Raw genomic sequence first — 16,448 nt, forward strand, 5'->3', positions numbered from 1 at the left:
CTAGTTTCTCTCATAGTCTAATTTCTCCCCCTTTATTATTTTTTAAGTCATTCTTTGCTGGTTCTTAAAATCTCTTCTTAAAAACTGACCTACCCTTAATCTTTGCAGATCTGTACAGTGTTTCTTTAAGAGGCGCATGATAAGTGAGTGGACACTTTGGCCTGAATGAGACAGAGACCAAGTGAGTATATTTGGGAATTTGGTTCAAGTGGGAATTCGGTGCACAGGGGGAAAGAGGTACTGTAGGTAAGGTTTACTGCAAGAAGTGCAACTTAGAATAGAGTGCTGGTAGTTGGGTAATCAAGGGAGTTAGGGAAGGAGGAGAAAGAGGTACCCTTTTGCTTTCTGCTTTCTAACTTTCTCAGCCTTCAGGAAGTGGTCATACTCTTCTCCAGGAGAAATAGCTCGTTATTTGGTGAGTATCTGGTAAGTGACTAAGGTTTGTTCTATTCCTGGTGTTCAAAATAGTCTAGCAACTGGTGGTAAGGTTAATAAAATATATTTTTAAGGAAGTAAAATATATAATTGATACAAATAATTAGTTAATTAGAACACATTAAGGATCTCAGGACAGATGATGTGTCACAGCTGCAGCATGCGGGTGCTCCTGGACGCCAGTTTGATCCAGGGCAAACACGTCTGCTAAAAGCGTTTGAAGTTTGAGCAGCTTCAGCTCAGAGTTTATGAGCTGGAGGCTGAACTACAGACATTGTGACACATCAGGGAGGGGGAAAGTTTCCTGGATTCTTTTTACCAGGAGGGAGTCACACCTCTTAGGACAGGGTCTTCTGATTTGGTCAGCGGTCAGGGACAGCAGAGTGTGACTGCAAGTGACGCAGGTAAGGGGACTCAAAGGGCAGGATCACAGGAGTGTGAGCCTCTGCAATTGTCCAAGAGGTTTGAGGTTTTATCAGCTTGTTTGGATGAGAGCAGGGCTGCAGGGTGGATGACCTAACTGGCCATGGCATCGTGGTACAGGAAGCCATTCAAGTGGGGGGGGCAAGAAGGAATATAGTGGTAGTAGGGGATAGTATCGTCAGAGGGGTTGACACCATTCTCTGTAGCAAAGAGCGAGAGTCCAGGCGGCTGTGTTGCGTGCCTAGTGCCAGAGTGCACGACATATGCTCGGGGCTGGAGAGGAACTTGTAGTAGGATGGGGAGGACCCAGTGTCATGGTCCATGTAGATACCAACGACATAGGCAGGACAAAGGAGGAGGTTCTACATAGTATGTGGACCAAGGCACCAAATTAAGAAGCAGGCCCTCAAAGGTCATAATCTCTGGATTATTACCTGAACCATGTGCAAATTGGCATAGGTCAAATCAGATTAGGAAGATGAATGTGTGGCTCAAAGACTGGTGTGGTTCCGGTTCATGGGACACGGGCACCAGTACTGGGGAAAGTGGGATCTGTACTGTTGGCACGGTCTACACCTGAACCGTGCTGGGACCTGTGTTCTTGCGAGTTGCATAACTAGGGAAGTAGAGAGGGTTTTAAACTAAATATTGGGGTCAAGGGGTAGAATTTGGGAAGATATGGTCAACCAAAGAGTAGAGACAAGGCAAAAGAGAAAGATATTATTACGGGAAATGAAAAATAGACCGTGACAGGGAGGGATGGAGAGTACAAATCAACAGATGAAACTAGAGGTTATAAAAAGAAAAAAACTAAAATCTCTATATCTGACTGCACGTAGCATTCCAAACAAAACAGAAGAACTGAGAGCGCACATAGAAATAAATAATTATGATTTGATAGCCATTATGGAGACATGGCTGCAGGAGGACATGGATTGGGACCTGAATTTTGAAGGATACAGGACACTTAGGAAGGACAGAAAGTGAGGAAAAGGTGGAGGGGTGGCTCTGTTAGTTAATGATGGTATTAGCACAATAGAGAAAGATGACCTAAGTTCAGGAAACCAGGATGTGGAAACAGTTTGGATAGAGATGAGAAATGGTAAAGACAAAAAGTCACTTGTGGGAGTTGGGTACAGGCCCCCTAACAGTAATCACATGGTAGGGTTGAGCATAAAGGAAGAAATAATTGGAGCTTATCAGAAAGGCACAGTGATAATCATGGGAGATTTTAATTTACAGATAGACTGGAAAAATCAGATGGGCAAAATAGCCTAGATGAGGAGTACATTGAATGTTTTCAGGATAGTTTCTTAGAACAGCATATTCTGGAACCAACCAGAGAGCAGGCTATACTAGACCCATATTGTGCAATGAGATCAGAGTAATTAATAATCTCATAGTGAAGGCGGCCCTAGGTAGCAGCGACCATAATATAATTGAATTTTACATTCAGTTCGAGGGAGAGAGGAAATGGTCTGAGACTAAGTTTTTAAACTTAAATAAGGGCAATTATGAGGTCATGAAAGCTGAGCTGGCGAAAGTGAACTGGCAAATTAAGTTAAGGGATAGGTCTATAGAGATGCAGTGGCTAATATTTAAGGAGGTATTTGAGAATGCATAGAATGGATACATTCCAACAAGTAAGAACAAAAGTCCAAGAGAGGGTGGTTAACTAGAAAGGTTAAAGATAGTATAAAACTTAAAAGAAAAAAGCATATAATTGTGCAAAGATAGGTGGAAAGCCAGAAGATTGGACAGAATATAAGGAACAGCAAAGAATGACTAAAAGACTAATAAGGAGCAAAAAGAGTATGAGAAAAATCTAGCCAGAAATATAAAAAGAGATAGTAAGAGTTTTTATAAATATTTTAAAAAGAAAAGAGTTAACAAAGTGAGCGTTGGTCCTATAGAAAGTTAGTCTGGGGAATTGATAATGGAAAACAAGGTAATGGCAGATGAATTGAACAGGTATTTTGCAGCAGCCTTTATTATAGATGATACAAGTAATAGCCCAGAAGCAGCTATAAACCAGGAAATGGAAGTAAGGAAGGAAGCTCGGAAAATTACAGTCACCGGACAAGTGTGGTACTGAGTAAATTGTTGAAGCTGTGGGCTGACAAGAGCCCGGGTCCTGATGGGCTTCATTCTAGGGTCTTAAAAGAAATGTCTAGCGGGATAGTTGGTTTTAATCTGTCAAAACTCTCTAGATTCGGGGAAGGTCCCATTAGATTGGAAGATAGCCAATATAACTCCATTATTCAAAAGGGAGGGAGCCAGAAAGCTGGAAACTATAGGCCTGTTAGCTTAACATCTGTCATAGGGAAAATGTTAGAAGCTATTATTAAAAAAGTTATAGCAGGGCACTTGGCTAAGCTCAAATTCATCAGGCAGAGTCAACATGGTTTTGTGCAAGGCAAATTATGTTTAACCAACTTATTGGAGTTCTTTGAGGAATAACATGTGCTGTGGATAAAGGGGAACCAGTGGATGTACTGTACTTAGATTTCCAGAAGGCATTTGACAAAGTGCCACATCAAAGGTTATTGCAAAAAATAAAAGGCCATGGCATAGGGGGTAACATATTGGCATGGACAGAAGATTGGCTGGGTAACAGGAAGCAGAGAGTAGGCATAAATGAGTCTTTTTCAGGTTGGCAAGATGTAACGAGTGGCGTGCCACAGGGATCAGTGCTGGGACCTCAACTGTTTACAATGTATATAAATGACTTGGATGAAAGCATTGAAGGGATGGTTGCCAAATTTGCTGATGACACAAAGATAGGTAGGAAATTAAGTTGTGAAGAAGACATAAGGAGGCTGCAAACAGATAGATAGGTTAAGTGAATGGGCAAAGATCTAGCAGATGGAGTTTAATGTGGGAAAATGTGAAATTGTCCATTTTGGCAGGAAGAATAAAAGAGAAGCATATTATCTCAATGGTGAGAGATTGCAGAGCTCTGAGGTGCAGAGAGATCTGGGTCTCCTAGTGCATGAATCGTAAAAGGCTAGTATACAGCAAGTGATTAGGAAAGCTAATAGAATGTTATCATTTATTGCAAGGGGAATTGAATGCAAAAGTAGGGAGGTTATGCTTCAGTTGTACAGGGCACTAGAGACCACATTTGGAGTACTGTGTACAGTATTTGTCACCTTATTTAAGGAAGGATGTAAGTGCATTGAAAGCAATTCAGAGAAGGTTTACCAAACTAATACCTGGAATGGGTGGGTTATCTTATGAGGAAAGGTTGGACAGACTAGGCTTGTATCCGCTGGGGTTTAGAAGAGTAAGAGGCAACTTGATTGAAACATATAAGATCCTGAGGGGTCTTGACAGGGTGGATGTACAGATTGTGGGAGAGTCTAGAACTAGGGGTCACTGTTTAAAAATAAGGGGTCGCCCATTTAAAACAGAGATGAAGTGAAATTTTTTTCACTTAGAGGGTAGTGAGTTTTTGGAACTCTCTTCCTGAAAATGTGTGGAAGCAGAGTCTTTGAATATTTTTAAGGCAGAGGTGGATAGATTCTTGGTAAGGGGGTGATAGGTTATCGGGGGTAGGCGGGATGCAGATTTCAGGTTACTATCAGATCAGCCATGATCTTATTAAATGGCTCGAGAGGCTGAATGGCCTATTCCTGCTCGGCACGATGCTGAACTCTTCCGCCGTCTTCGTCTCCGTGCCCACTTCTTTGGGCAGGAGTCCTCTCCCCGTTCAACGATCCTTTTACCCACCTCCAATATTCTCCCTCCACCTGGACCCCTCCCTCTGGATTCTTACCTTCTCTTGATCTTTTCATTGAGAACTGTCGGTGTGACATTAGCCGTCTCAATTTCTCTGCTCCTCTCACCCATTCTAATCTGTCTCTCTCTGAACTTACTGCACTCCGTTCTCTCAGGTCCAACCCCAACATTGTCATCAAACCCGCTGACAAGGGTGGTGCTGTTGTTGTCTGGCGCACTGACCTCTACCTCGCGGAGGCTGAGCGTCAACTCGCAGACACTTCCTCCTACCTCTCCCTGGACCATGACCCCACCACGGAACATCAAGCCATTGTTTCCAGGACTGTCACTGACCTCACCTCCTCTGGAGATCTTCCTCCCACAGCTTCCAACCTGATAGTCGCCCAACCTCGGACGGCCCACTTCTACCTCCTACCCAAAATCCACAAACAGAACTGTCCTGGCAGACCAATCGTGTCAGCCTGTTCCTGCCCCACAGAACTCATTTCTCGTTATCTTGACTCCCTTCTCTCTCCCCTTGTCCAGTCCCTTCCCACCTACATCCGTGATTCCTCTGACACCTTACGTCACATCAACAATTTCCAGTTCCCTGGCCCCAACCGCTTCCTCTTCACCATGGATGTCCAATCCCTCTACACCTCCATCCCCCACCAGGATGGTCTGAGGGCCCTTAGCTTCTTCCTTGAACAGAGGCCCCAACAATCCCCATCCACCACTACTCTCCTCCGTCTGGCTGAACTTGTTCTCACACTGAACAATTTCTCCTTTAACTCCTCTCACTTCCTCCAAATAAAAGGTGTGGCTATGGGTACCCGCATGGGCCCCAGCTATGCCTGTCTCTTTATGGGGTATGTGGAACATTCCTTGTTCCAGTCCTACTCCGGCCCCCTCCCACAACTCTTTCTCCGGTACATCGATGATTACTTCAGTGCTGCTTCATGCTCTCGTCGGGACCTGGAAAAATTTATTAATTTTGCTTCCAATCTCCACCCATCCATCATTTTCACATGGTCCGTCTCTGACACTTCTCTTCCCTTCCTTGACCTCTCTGTCTCAATTTCTGATGATAGACTGTCCACCAATATCCATTACAAGCCTACCGACTCCCACAGCTACCTCGACTACAGCTGCTCACACCCCGCTTCCTGTAAGGACTCAATCCCGTTCTCTCAGTTCCTTCGCCTCCGTTGCATCTGTTCTGATGATGCTACCTTCAAAAACAGTTCCTCTGACATGTCCTCCTTCTTCCTTAACCGAGGTTTTCCACCCACGGTCGTTGACAGGGCCCTCAACCGTGTCCAGCCCATCTCCCGCGCATCCACCCTCACGCCTTCTCCTCCCTCCCAGAAACATGATAGGGTCCCCCTTGTCCTCACTTATCACCCTACCAGCCTCCGCATTCAAAGGATCATCCTCCGCCATTTCCGCCAACTCCAGCATGATGCCACCACCAAACATATCTTCCCTTCACCCCCACTGGCGGCATTCCGTAGGGATTGTTCCCTCCGGGACACCCTGGTCCACTCCTCCATCACCCCCTACTCCTCAACCCCCACCTATGGCACCTCCCCATGCCCACGCAGAAGATACTACACCTGCCCCTTCACTTCCTCGCTCCTCACCGTCCAAGGGCCCAAACACTCCTTTCAAGTGAAGCAGCATTTCACTTGCATTTCCCCTAACTTAGTCTACTGCATTCGTTGCTCCCAATGCGGTCTCCTCTACATTGGAGAGACCAAACGCAAACTGGGCGACCGCTTTGCTGAACACCTGCGGTCTGTCCGCAAGAAAGACCCAAACCTCCCTGTCGCTTGCCATTTTAACACTCCACCCTGCTCTCTTGCCCACTGTCCTTGGCTTGCTGCATTGTTCCAGTGAAGCCCAACGCAAACTGGAGGAACAGCACCTCATCTTCCGACTAGGCACTTTACAGCCTTCCGGGCTGAATATTGAATTCAACAACTTTAGATCTTAAACTCCCCCTCCCCCCATCCCCACCCCGTTTCCTCCCCCTCCCTTTTGTTTGTTTGTTTTTTTTTGTTTTCAATAATTTATATAGATTTTTCTTTTCCCACCTATTTCCATTATTTTTAAATCTACAACTAATACCTTGTCAATCTTTCCACCCCACCCCCACTAGAGCTGTACCTTGAGTGTCCTGCCATCCATTCTTAATTAGCACTTTTCTTAGATAATATCACCACCTTCAACACCTCTTTGATCCTTTTGTCTGTGATATCTTTTGATTATCTGCTCCTATCACTGCTTGCTTGTCCCTACAACCACCCCACTCTCAATTTCTCTCCCCCCACCCCCCACCTTAAACCAGCTTATATTTCACCCCTCTCCTAACTATACTTCAGTTCTGTTGAAGGGTCGTGTGGACCCGAAACGTCGACTCTTTTCTTCTCCACCGATGCTGCCAGACCTGCTGAGTTTTTCCAGGTAATTCTGTTTTTGTTATTCCTGCTCCTTGTTCGTATGTTCTTTCAATTTGATGCTATCCTTAACTTTCTTATTTAGCCACAGATGATGCATCCTTGTCCTAGAGTCTCTTTTTCTTAATGGGATAAATCTTTGCTGAGAGTTATTAAAGGTGTGCCACTGCATCTCTACTGTCCTACTTTTTAACCTAGTTTCCCAGTCCAATTTAGCCAACTCTGTCTTCATAGCCTTATAATTACCTTAATTTAGGTTTGAAACACTAGCCTTAAACCACACTTCTCACCTTCAAACTGAACATGAAATTCTATCATCTTAGGAGCTCTGTCGCCTAGAGGCTCCTTTACTGGGGTTATTGATTAATCCTGTCTCACTGCACATTATCAGGTCCAGAATAGCCTGCTCTCTGGTTGGTGTTAAAACATACTGTTCCAAGAAATTGTCTCGAATACGCTCTATGAACCAACTTTCCAGGGTACCTTTGGCAAGCTAATTCACCCAATCTACATTTAGATTAAAGTCACCCATGGTTATTGCAGTACCTTTCTTAGGCGCCCCATTTATTTATTCCTGTACAGTGTCCTACAGTGTAACTTTAGTTCGGGGCCTATAAATTACTCCTGCAAGTGATCTCTTACCTTTCCTATTTCTTTTCTCTAGCCAAACTAATTCTACATCTTGCTCGTTCAAGGTAAGGTCGTCTCTCACTACTGTACTAGTGTCATCCATAATTAACAGAGCTTTGCCTAGCTTCCTGTCTTTTCGAAATGTCAAGTGCCCTTCAATGTTTAAGTCCCAGCCTTTGTCACCCTGCAACCATGTCCCTTTATGGCTATCGGGTCATAAATATTATCCCAAGAGCTATCTAAAAGCAGTTGGCCAGGACATCGCATCACTAGGTTATACATTGAGATCACAGCTGCCTTTACTTGTTTATAAGCACACAACAAAGGATGGAACAATTCAGGTGCGAATAGAGAGAGGGAACTGAAAAATGATACCGCAGAGATAATTTAGTTACACTACCTTTAATAAATGAAAGGAATGGGGTTAAATAAAAAGCCTGAATAATGTAACTGTTGAATGCAAAACCTGCACTCATGCCTGCGGTAGAAAATAGTGTCAAAAAGAAGTGTGACATAGAGAAGGCCCACTTAAGCATTTGCTTTTTTAATAAGAACATATCTTTCACAACCTCAGCATGTCCTAAAGTACTTTAAAGCCAATGAAATACTTTTGAAGTGCAGTCACTGTTGAATTGTAGGGAAACGTGGCAACAAATGCATGGACAGCAAGGTCCACAAACAGCAATGTGTCTAGTAATGAAAAACAGAAAATGCTGGAAATACTCTGCAGGTGAGGCGGCATCTATACAGAGAAACAGGATTAACATTTCAGGTTGATAATCCTTCATCAGAACTAAAAAAAGATAGAAATGCAACAGGTTTTGAGCAACTGAAGCGGGGGCGGGGGGGGGGGATTGGTGGTGGTGGAGGTGGTGGGGGGGTGTGGATGGAACAGAATGAAAGGGAAGGTCTGTGATAGGGTTGAGGGCAGAAGAGATTAAATGACAAAAGGTTTCATGGAACAAGAAAAAAAAGGAATGTTAAGGGGAAAAGTAAAGAAACAAAAGGTGTGTTTAGATGAGGTGTGGACGGCTGAATAGCAGCTGTCTAAAACCATAGTAAAGGAAAGAAGAAAGAAACTAGAGAAAACCAAATTAGCCAAAAGAAAACATGAAACAAAGTGGAGGCAAAGGTTATGATCGAAAATTGTTGAGCTCAGCGTTGAATCCCGAAGGCTGCAGAATACCAAGTCGGAAGATGAGATGCTGTTTCTCGAGCTTGTGTTGAGTTTCATTGGGACACTGTAGCAGGCCATGGATAGAAAAGTCACAGTGGGAGCAAGGTGGAGAATTGAAATGACAAGCAAAGGGCAACTCGGGGTCATGCTTGCAGACTAAATGGAGGTGTTCTGCGGGTGTCCCCAGTCAGCCTTTTATCTCCTAACATAGACAAGACCATACCGTGAGCAATGAATACAGTATGCTACATTGGGACCTTGGAGGGTGAGAAGTGAGGAGCTAAAAGGACAGGTGTTGCATCTCATACGCTTGAATGGAAAGGTGCCATAGGAAAGAAAGGGGGTGTTAGGGGTGACTGAGGAGTGGACTAGGTGTTGAGGAGGAAACTGTCCCTTCGGAATTCTCTAAGGATAGGAGAGGGGAAGATGTGTCTGATAATGGCATCACTTTGGAGATGGCAGAAATGGCAGAGAACGATCCGCTGAATACGGAGGCTGTAGGGTGAAAGTGAGGACAAGGGAAACCCTATCATGGTTCTGGGAGGGAGGAGAAGGGGTGCGAGCAGAAGTGCTTGAAATGGATCGGACATGGTGGACCATGCTGGCTGTTTTGATTTCAAATTTCCAACATCTGCAGCATTTTGATTTTGTATTTTCGTCATGGTGATTGATGAATAACTGTTAGCCAGGGCATCAGGGAGATCACCCTGCTCTTCTTCAAATACTGTTACAGGATCTTTTATCTCCAACTGAGAAAGCAGCTGGGGCCTTGGTTTAGGCGCATCCGAAAGACGATACCTCCAACAATGCAACACTCCATCAGTACGGCACTGAAGTCTCAGCTGGGATTTTGTGCTCAAGTCTCATGAATGGGACTTACATTTTTTGAATCAGAGGAGAGAGTGCTACACTCATCCCAAACTGACAATTAAAATGATTCCCATAGGAACTCAGCTCTACTAAAGAAGAACTTAAAATCTATCAAACATACATCTATTATCAATTCTGTGTTTCAATGATACTGAAAGCTTATGCTCTCTAATCCAATTTGAGCAATCTATTACCTGGTCTTTCTACTTTGATAATTTCTGCACCCAGGTCTCCCAAGATCATTGAGGCAAAGGGTCCTGCTAACACCCTGTTTGGAATAAAGAATGGAAACAATCGGTTACATTCACATTTGTTAAATTCTCACCTAATGAAGTTCTTTTACATAACTGAACTTGAATTTACCTTGTGAGATCTAGGATTTTAACTCCTTCCAATGGTTTCACATTTCCTGAAAACCAACACATAAGTGTTAGAGCTCATCGTCAAAAAATCACAAATTCAACTTCAAACCACATGGGAGAATTTACACTGGTATCATAATACAGATTTAAAACAGAAGGGCCACACTGATCAGTTACAGACTGTCATCTTTGACTGGTCTACAAAATTGTGACAATGGAAGGCTGCAGCAAGATCTCACTATATTGCTGATACCACCACTAAAGGATGATGTTTTCCTTAGAGAAACATCATGCTATCAAAAGTAGTCATTTTCCTATAACTGGCATATCTAGAGTGTAGATTTGTAAACACTAGTGTCCATGGGGAATTTTATTTAGATTTGGCACAATTATTTTGTACCTTCATGATGAAGCTGTACACCACCTATCTTGAAATGAAGGCACCAGTCACAAGCCTAGGTTATGAATCAGGGAAACTCACAAGACATTGAGTAACGGCATCATTATGACAGCTTTTATGTAATTGTCCCCTTTCTCCTATTTTACAAATGATGGTTATTTTCCACAGAAGGAACATAACTAACAATTGTAGCAAAATAAATGCATATATTTCAAATTCTCCAAGATTGGGAAGGAGTTTTCTATATGGATTAGGATTTCAAGATGTCCAATGTAGAAATTAAGATTTTCTCTTATGTTATTGACACTCCATATCTCAGGAGCCTGAAACAGTCATGCTCACCAGAGGAAGAATATGACCCTTTAGACTTAGATGTGACACACAATCTGACAATGATCTGCTGAATTGCTAACTTCACTGCTGACGAATGCAATTAATCTTCTGTTAGGTGGTGAACTTCGTTCTAAACCAGAAAACCAGTTGATGAAGGATAGTGCTGGAGCCAATCTTTATTCAGTCTTACATTTATTTAGCTAAACATTACAAGCATACAGCTCCTAACTCAGCCACACCATAGCTTTATAGCAACTTTGACAGCATGTCCCATTGTTGCCTCTTAGGATTGGCCAAACAGATCCGATTCCCACCAGTCTGCAAAAACATAGGATACATTATACTCTGTGTCTGGCAGAACAGATGCTTTCAAGTCTCCCACTTTAACACACAACTGTCTAGACTTACCACTAGCTTAATTCTATCCATGTATAAACTGCTGTCTATTCATCGCCACAATGTGATCTACTGAAGCATGTGGAGTACGATGGAAACTGGGGAGATAATAATTCTCTCAATATGATGAAATTCAGGTACATTTGAAAGCCTCGGGCATGGTTTCAGAACAATCCTATACTCATAGCAAAGTAGTATGGTGGACTGGTTGGCTAGCCTGAAATTATGAACTTTTGTCAGTAAAGTTGTCAACAAAATGGGTGTACATACAAAAATGTTAAATTTTTAAAATGAAGAGATTTAAAGAGAGGTTTCTAAATTTTATTTCAATTCTATTCAGGAAAATGTTTGATCCCACCCTGGTGTAGATGTATTTTCCCTGTTATAAATCGCAAAATTGGTTGCAGTGTCCCCTACCCACAGAATACATAGCAGCTAATCACCAAGTCTTCTTCAACAACTTCCAAGCCTGTGACCTCTACCACTTAGAAGGACAAGGTCAGTCAGTTCATCAGTACATTATCACATCCATGTTCCCCCCTCCAAGTCTCACACTATCCCACTTGGACATATATTCCTGTTCCATCATCATCGCTTGAACAGAATCCCAGATTGCCCAATCTAACAGTACTGTGGGAGTACCTTCCCCACAAAGACTGCAGCGGTTCAAGATGGCTCACTGTCTTTTCAATGATAACTAGGGATGAGCAATAAATGCTGACCTTGCTAGTAATGCCCATTTCCCAAGAATGAACCAAAAACAAAGAGAATACTATCCTATGGAAAAGTTAACATCTGTGGCATGCACTAATAATGAACTAGACTAGAAAGTGATTGGAGTTCTTTCAAGACTAGAGGTTATTGGAGCTACTTCTAGACCAATGTATTCTCATACAAAATAAAAAATGCCGGAAAAACTCAACAGGTCTGGCAGCATCTGTGGAGATGTTTCGAGTCCGTATGACTCTTTTTCAGAGCTAAAGAGAAGTAGAAATGGACGAATTTTATACTATTTAAGAGGAATGGAGCAGGTGAAACGAGATCGAAGGTGAGGGACAGGTGACAGCTAAGGAGAGATTGACAAAGATGCCATGGACACAAGACAAAGGGAGAATTAATGGTAGTGATAAAGAGTAAAGAAGGTGCTGATAGTAGCATAAAGGTAAGATAGCAGAAGGTGTTAATAGCAGAGGGTCAGCACTCAGTGAAAGCAAAACATAGAAAGAAGTGACAGCTGGCCCTGTGGCAGAGAGGGAGGGGGGGAGGTGGTTGGGGGAAAAGGATTTAAAAATGAATAAAGAATAAAATTAAATAATGAATAAATAAATAAATAAAAATTGGATTTAAAAAGGGAATCAAGAGGGAGGAAAGAGTTCATGGTCTGAAGTTGCTGAGCTCAATGTTAAGTCCAGAAGGCTATAAGGTGCCTAATTGGAAGATGAGGTGCTGTTCCTCCAGTTTGCGCTGGGCTTCACTGGAACATTGCAGCAGGCCAAGGACGGACATGTGGGCATGAGAGCAGGACAGTGTGTTGAAATGGCAAGCGACATGAAGGGCTGGGTCATTCTTGCGAATAGATCGAAGGTGTTCCGCAAAGCAGTCACCCAGTCTGCGTTTGGTCTCCCCAGTGTAGTGGAGACTGCATTGGGAGTAGCGAATGCAGTATACCAATTTGAATGAGGTGCAAGTGAAGCAGTGCTTCACCTGAAAGGAGTGCTTGGGGCCTTGGACAGTCGGGAGGTAAAGGGGCAGGTGCTGAGATTGCATGCGAAGGTGTCATGGGAAGTGGATGAAGAGTTGGGGGTGGTGGAGGAGTGGACCAGGGTGTCACGGAGGGAATGGTCCCTACAGAATGCTGATGGCAAGGGGGGGGGGAGAGGTGTGTGTGCGCGCGGAGGGTGAGGGGAAGATGAGTTTGTTGGTGGCATCATGCTGGAGTTTGCAGAAATGGTGGAAGATGATCCTTTGAATGCAGAGGCTGGTGGGTGAAGAACGAGGATCAGGGAGAGCCTATCATGGTTTTGAGAAGGAGGGGAAGGGGTGAGGGAGATGGGTCAGACACAGCCAAGGGCTCTGTCAACCACATTGAGGGGGGGAAACCTCGGTTAAGGAAAAAGGAAGACAAGTCAGAAGCGCCCTTTTGGAAGGTGGCATCATTGGAACCGATGCAACGGAGGCGGAGGAACTAGGAGAATGGGATAGAGTGCTTGCAGGAAGCAGTGTGTGAGAAGCTGTAGTCAAGGTAGCTGTGGGAGTTGGTGGGCTTGTAATGAATATTGGCAGACAGTCTTTCATCAGAAATGGAGACAGAGAGGTCAAGGACGGGAAGGGAATTGTTGGAGATGGTCCACATGAAGGAGAGAGAGAGAGGGGTGGAAATTGGAAGCAAAATCGATAAATTTTTCCAGGTCCAGATGAGAACATGAAGCAACACCAATACAGTCATCGATGTACCATAAGAAGAGTTATGGGAAGGGGCCTGAGTAGGACTGGAACAAGGAGTGTTCCACATATCCCACAAAAAGACAAACACAACTGGGGCCCATGCAGGTACCCATAGCCATACCTTTTATTTGGAGGAAGTGAGACAAGTTAAAGGAGAAATTGTGCAGTGAGAGAACAAGTTCAGCCAGGCGGAAGAGAGTGGTGGTGAATGGGGATTGTTCGGGCCTCTGTTCAAGGAAGAAGCGGAGAGACCTCAGACCATCATCCTGGTGTGGGATGGAGGTGTAGAGGGATTGGACGTCCGTGGTGAAGAGGAGGTGGTTAGGGCCAGGAAATTTTCCAGATTATTGAGAGTTATAAGCAACACTGTAGCCTTGGACTTTGGGCTTTAATTGCCTTTTTGGATTCAATATATTACTATGCAATAGTCTAAATAATTGTTTGACACTCATAACAGCAGATGTTAATACCTGTTGCAGCAACAGGCCAGGGTGGGGGGTGGGGAATGAATAAAACCAGCTTAAAATGTGTTATTCATATGGTCCAGGAAGAGAAAACCCACATGGCTAATGCCCCACTGCTAAGATATTACAGCATCAAAAGGATCATATGTGAAGGATGATGGCACTTAATTTGCTACTCTCGGGTGAATTGCATTTTGTTGTCATTTAGACATCTAAGCTGTCAACAGTGCGCTAAATTTCAAAGATCATTTATTGAATGCTTGCAGATCCAAATTTAATCTTGTATTGGAGGAGTTACTCACATGTTGTCTTCAATAACTAATTCAAACTAGTTTCTACGATAGGTGATGGTCTCACTATTTAATCAAAAATATGGCAAATTAAAGGAAGGAGGCAAAATGGATTCTAATTAACTGGTCTGTCTTATAAAATAGATATGGATGTTTACAATTCCCTCAAACATAAAAAATTGTAATGTTTTTGCTCCATCATGAAGCAGTTAAGTACTGACACTAATGTCTAAAGATCAAAGGATGCAAAAATCATTCATTGCTGACGAGAAACCAGATGTACAGGAAACTGTGGTATGTTATTTTAAATAATACAAGTGGATTCTGGAAAATGGAATCATTTTTTGATAATTACACTTTTGACAGAATGGCTAATCTACTGATATCATTCTGTACAGAACTGAAGCAGTGAGCGTGGCTTCTATCTCTAAGCAGTATGCAATAATAAATCTGCAATTTCATATTTTTAGCTTGTTGTGGATCCAAATATTTATATTATCACCTAGACTCATTGCGGACACTGTGCCACAATCCATTCACCAACAACAATTTGTATTTGTCTGGCATGGAGATATCTTAAACCAAAGTACTAGGAGGATCAAACAGTGCAGGTCAAATAGGAGGGGAAAAGGGAAAATGGACAGGACCAGTGAAGAAACTAAAATGTAAGAACTGCCAAGAGGTTATTCCCTTCATGTCATCCCTGAGCAAGTTCAAAGGTCAGTTAAAGGAACCAGTAAAATTTTGCTGGGGCCCATGCAGACATGGTGATTGCCCAAAACTGAAGGAACTATTATTTCCCCTGAAAAAGAACATTAATTGAGTTGTCAGAGTAGTAACTGGATGATAAGGATTGGCAAGTATGAAAGGTCCAATTATTAGAAGAACAAGTGTGAGATCGTGTGTTCCCCAACTGGTGGAAGCCTTAGAATAATAAATGCACTATCAACCTGAATTGGACAATTATGATCACAAATCATTGATACTGATTTGCGTTTGGACAGGCCATTAATGGCTCATTATCAGAGATGTCCTCAAGCCTTCATTTTGGCAGGGAGAAGGGGTATTTGAAGACATTCTGGCAAAATTGGGATTTGCATAAATCACACTAACAATCTGTACAAAACAGAACAAGTGGCGAGTCCTTCAGGCTATTCAACTTCAAACCCATCTAAATTACCCAAAATTGGCATAAAAACCTGGAAATAAAAGTCTAATGATGACCATGAAACCATTATAGATTGTTGTGAAAACCCATCTGGTTCACTAATGTCCTTCAGGGAAGGAAATCTGCCGTCCTTACCTGGTCTGGCATAAATGTGACCCCAGACCCACGGCAATGTGGTTGACTCTTAAATGCCCTCTGAAATGGCCTAGCAAGCCACTCAGTTGTATCAAACCGCTACAAAGTCTCAAAAAAGGAATGAAATCGGACAGACCACCCAGCGTCGCCCTAGGCACCGGAAACGATAACGGCAAACTCAGCTCTGTCGACCCTGCAAAGTACTTCTTACTAACATTTGGGAGCTAGAACCAAAATTGGGACAGCTGTCTCACAGACTAGTCAAGCAACAGCCTGACAGTCATCCTCATGGAATCATGTCTTACAGATAATGTCCCAGATACCACCATCACCATCCCTGGGTATGTCCTGTCACAGCGGCAGGACAGATCTAGCAGAGGTGGCAGCACAGTGGTATACAGTCGGGAGGGAATTGCACAGTGGTATACAGTCAGGAGGGAGTTGCCCTGGGAGTCCTCAACATCAACTCCAGGCCCCATGAAGTCTCATGGCATCAGGTTAAATATGGGCAAGGAAACCTCCTGATTACCACCTAACGCTCTCCCTCAGCTGATGAATCAGTGCTCCTCCCCATTGAACACCACTTGGAGGAAGCACTGAGGGTGGCAAGTGCGCAGAATGTACTTTGGGTGGGGGTGCTTCAATGTCCATCACCAACAGTGGCTCAGTAGCACTACTACTGACCGAGCTGGCCGAGTCCTAAAGGACATAGCTGCTAGACTGGGTCTGTGGCAGGTGGAG

At 43.4% G+C, this 16,448-nt stretch overlaps 1 protein-coding gene across 5 annotated transcripts in view; it reads right to left on the reverse strand.

The window, feature by feature from the left end:
• Positions 1-16,448, reverse strand: part of sugct (succinyl-CoA:glutarate-CoA transferase) — a 596,483-nt gene that overhangs the window by 555,244 nt on the left and 24,791 nt on the right. For all 5 annotated transcript variants that reach the window (XM_078540132.1, XM_078540128.1, XM_078540131.1 and 2 more), the window contains exons 2-3: positions 10,078-10,123; positions 9,909-9,982 (exon numbers count right to left, since the gene is read on the reverse strand). In XM_078540132.1, the coding sequence (XP_078396258.1) occupies positions 9,909-9,982; positions 10,078-10,123 (120 nt within the window). The remainder of the gene's footprint in view (positions 1-9,908; positions 9,983-10,077; positions 10,124-16,448) is intronic.

Source organism: Cetorhinus maximus, chromosome 4, assembly GCF_964194155.1.
Source record: "Cetorhinus maximus chromosome 4, sCetMax3.hap1.1, whole genome shotgun sequence".
Lineage (NCBI taxonomy): Eukaryota > Metazoa > Chordata > Chondrichthyes > Lamniformes > Cetorhinidae > Cetorhinus > Cetorhinus maximus.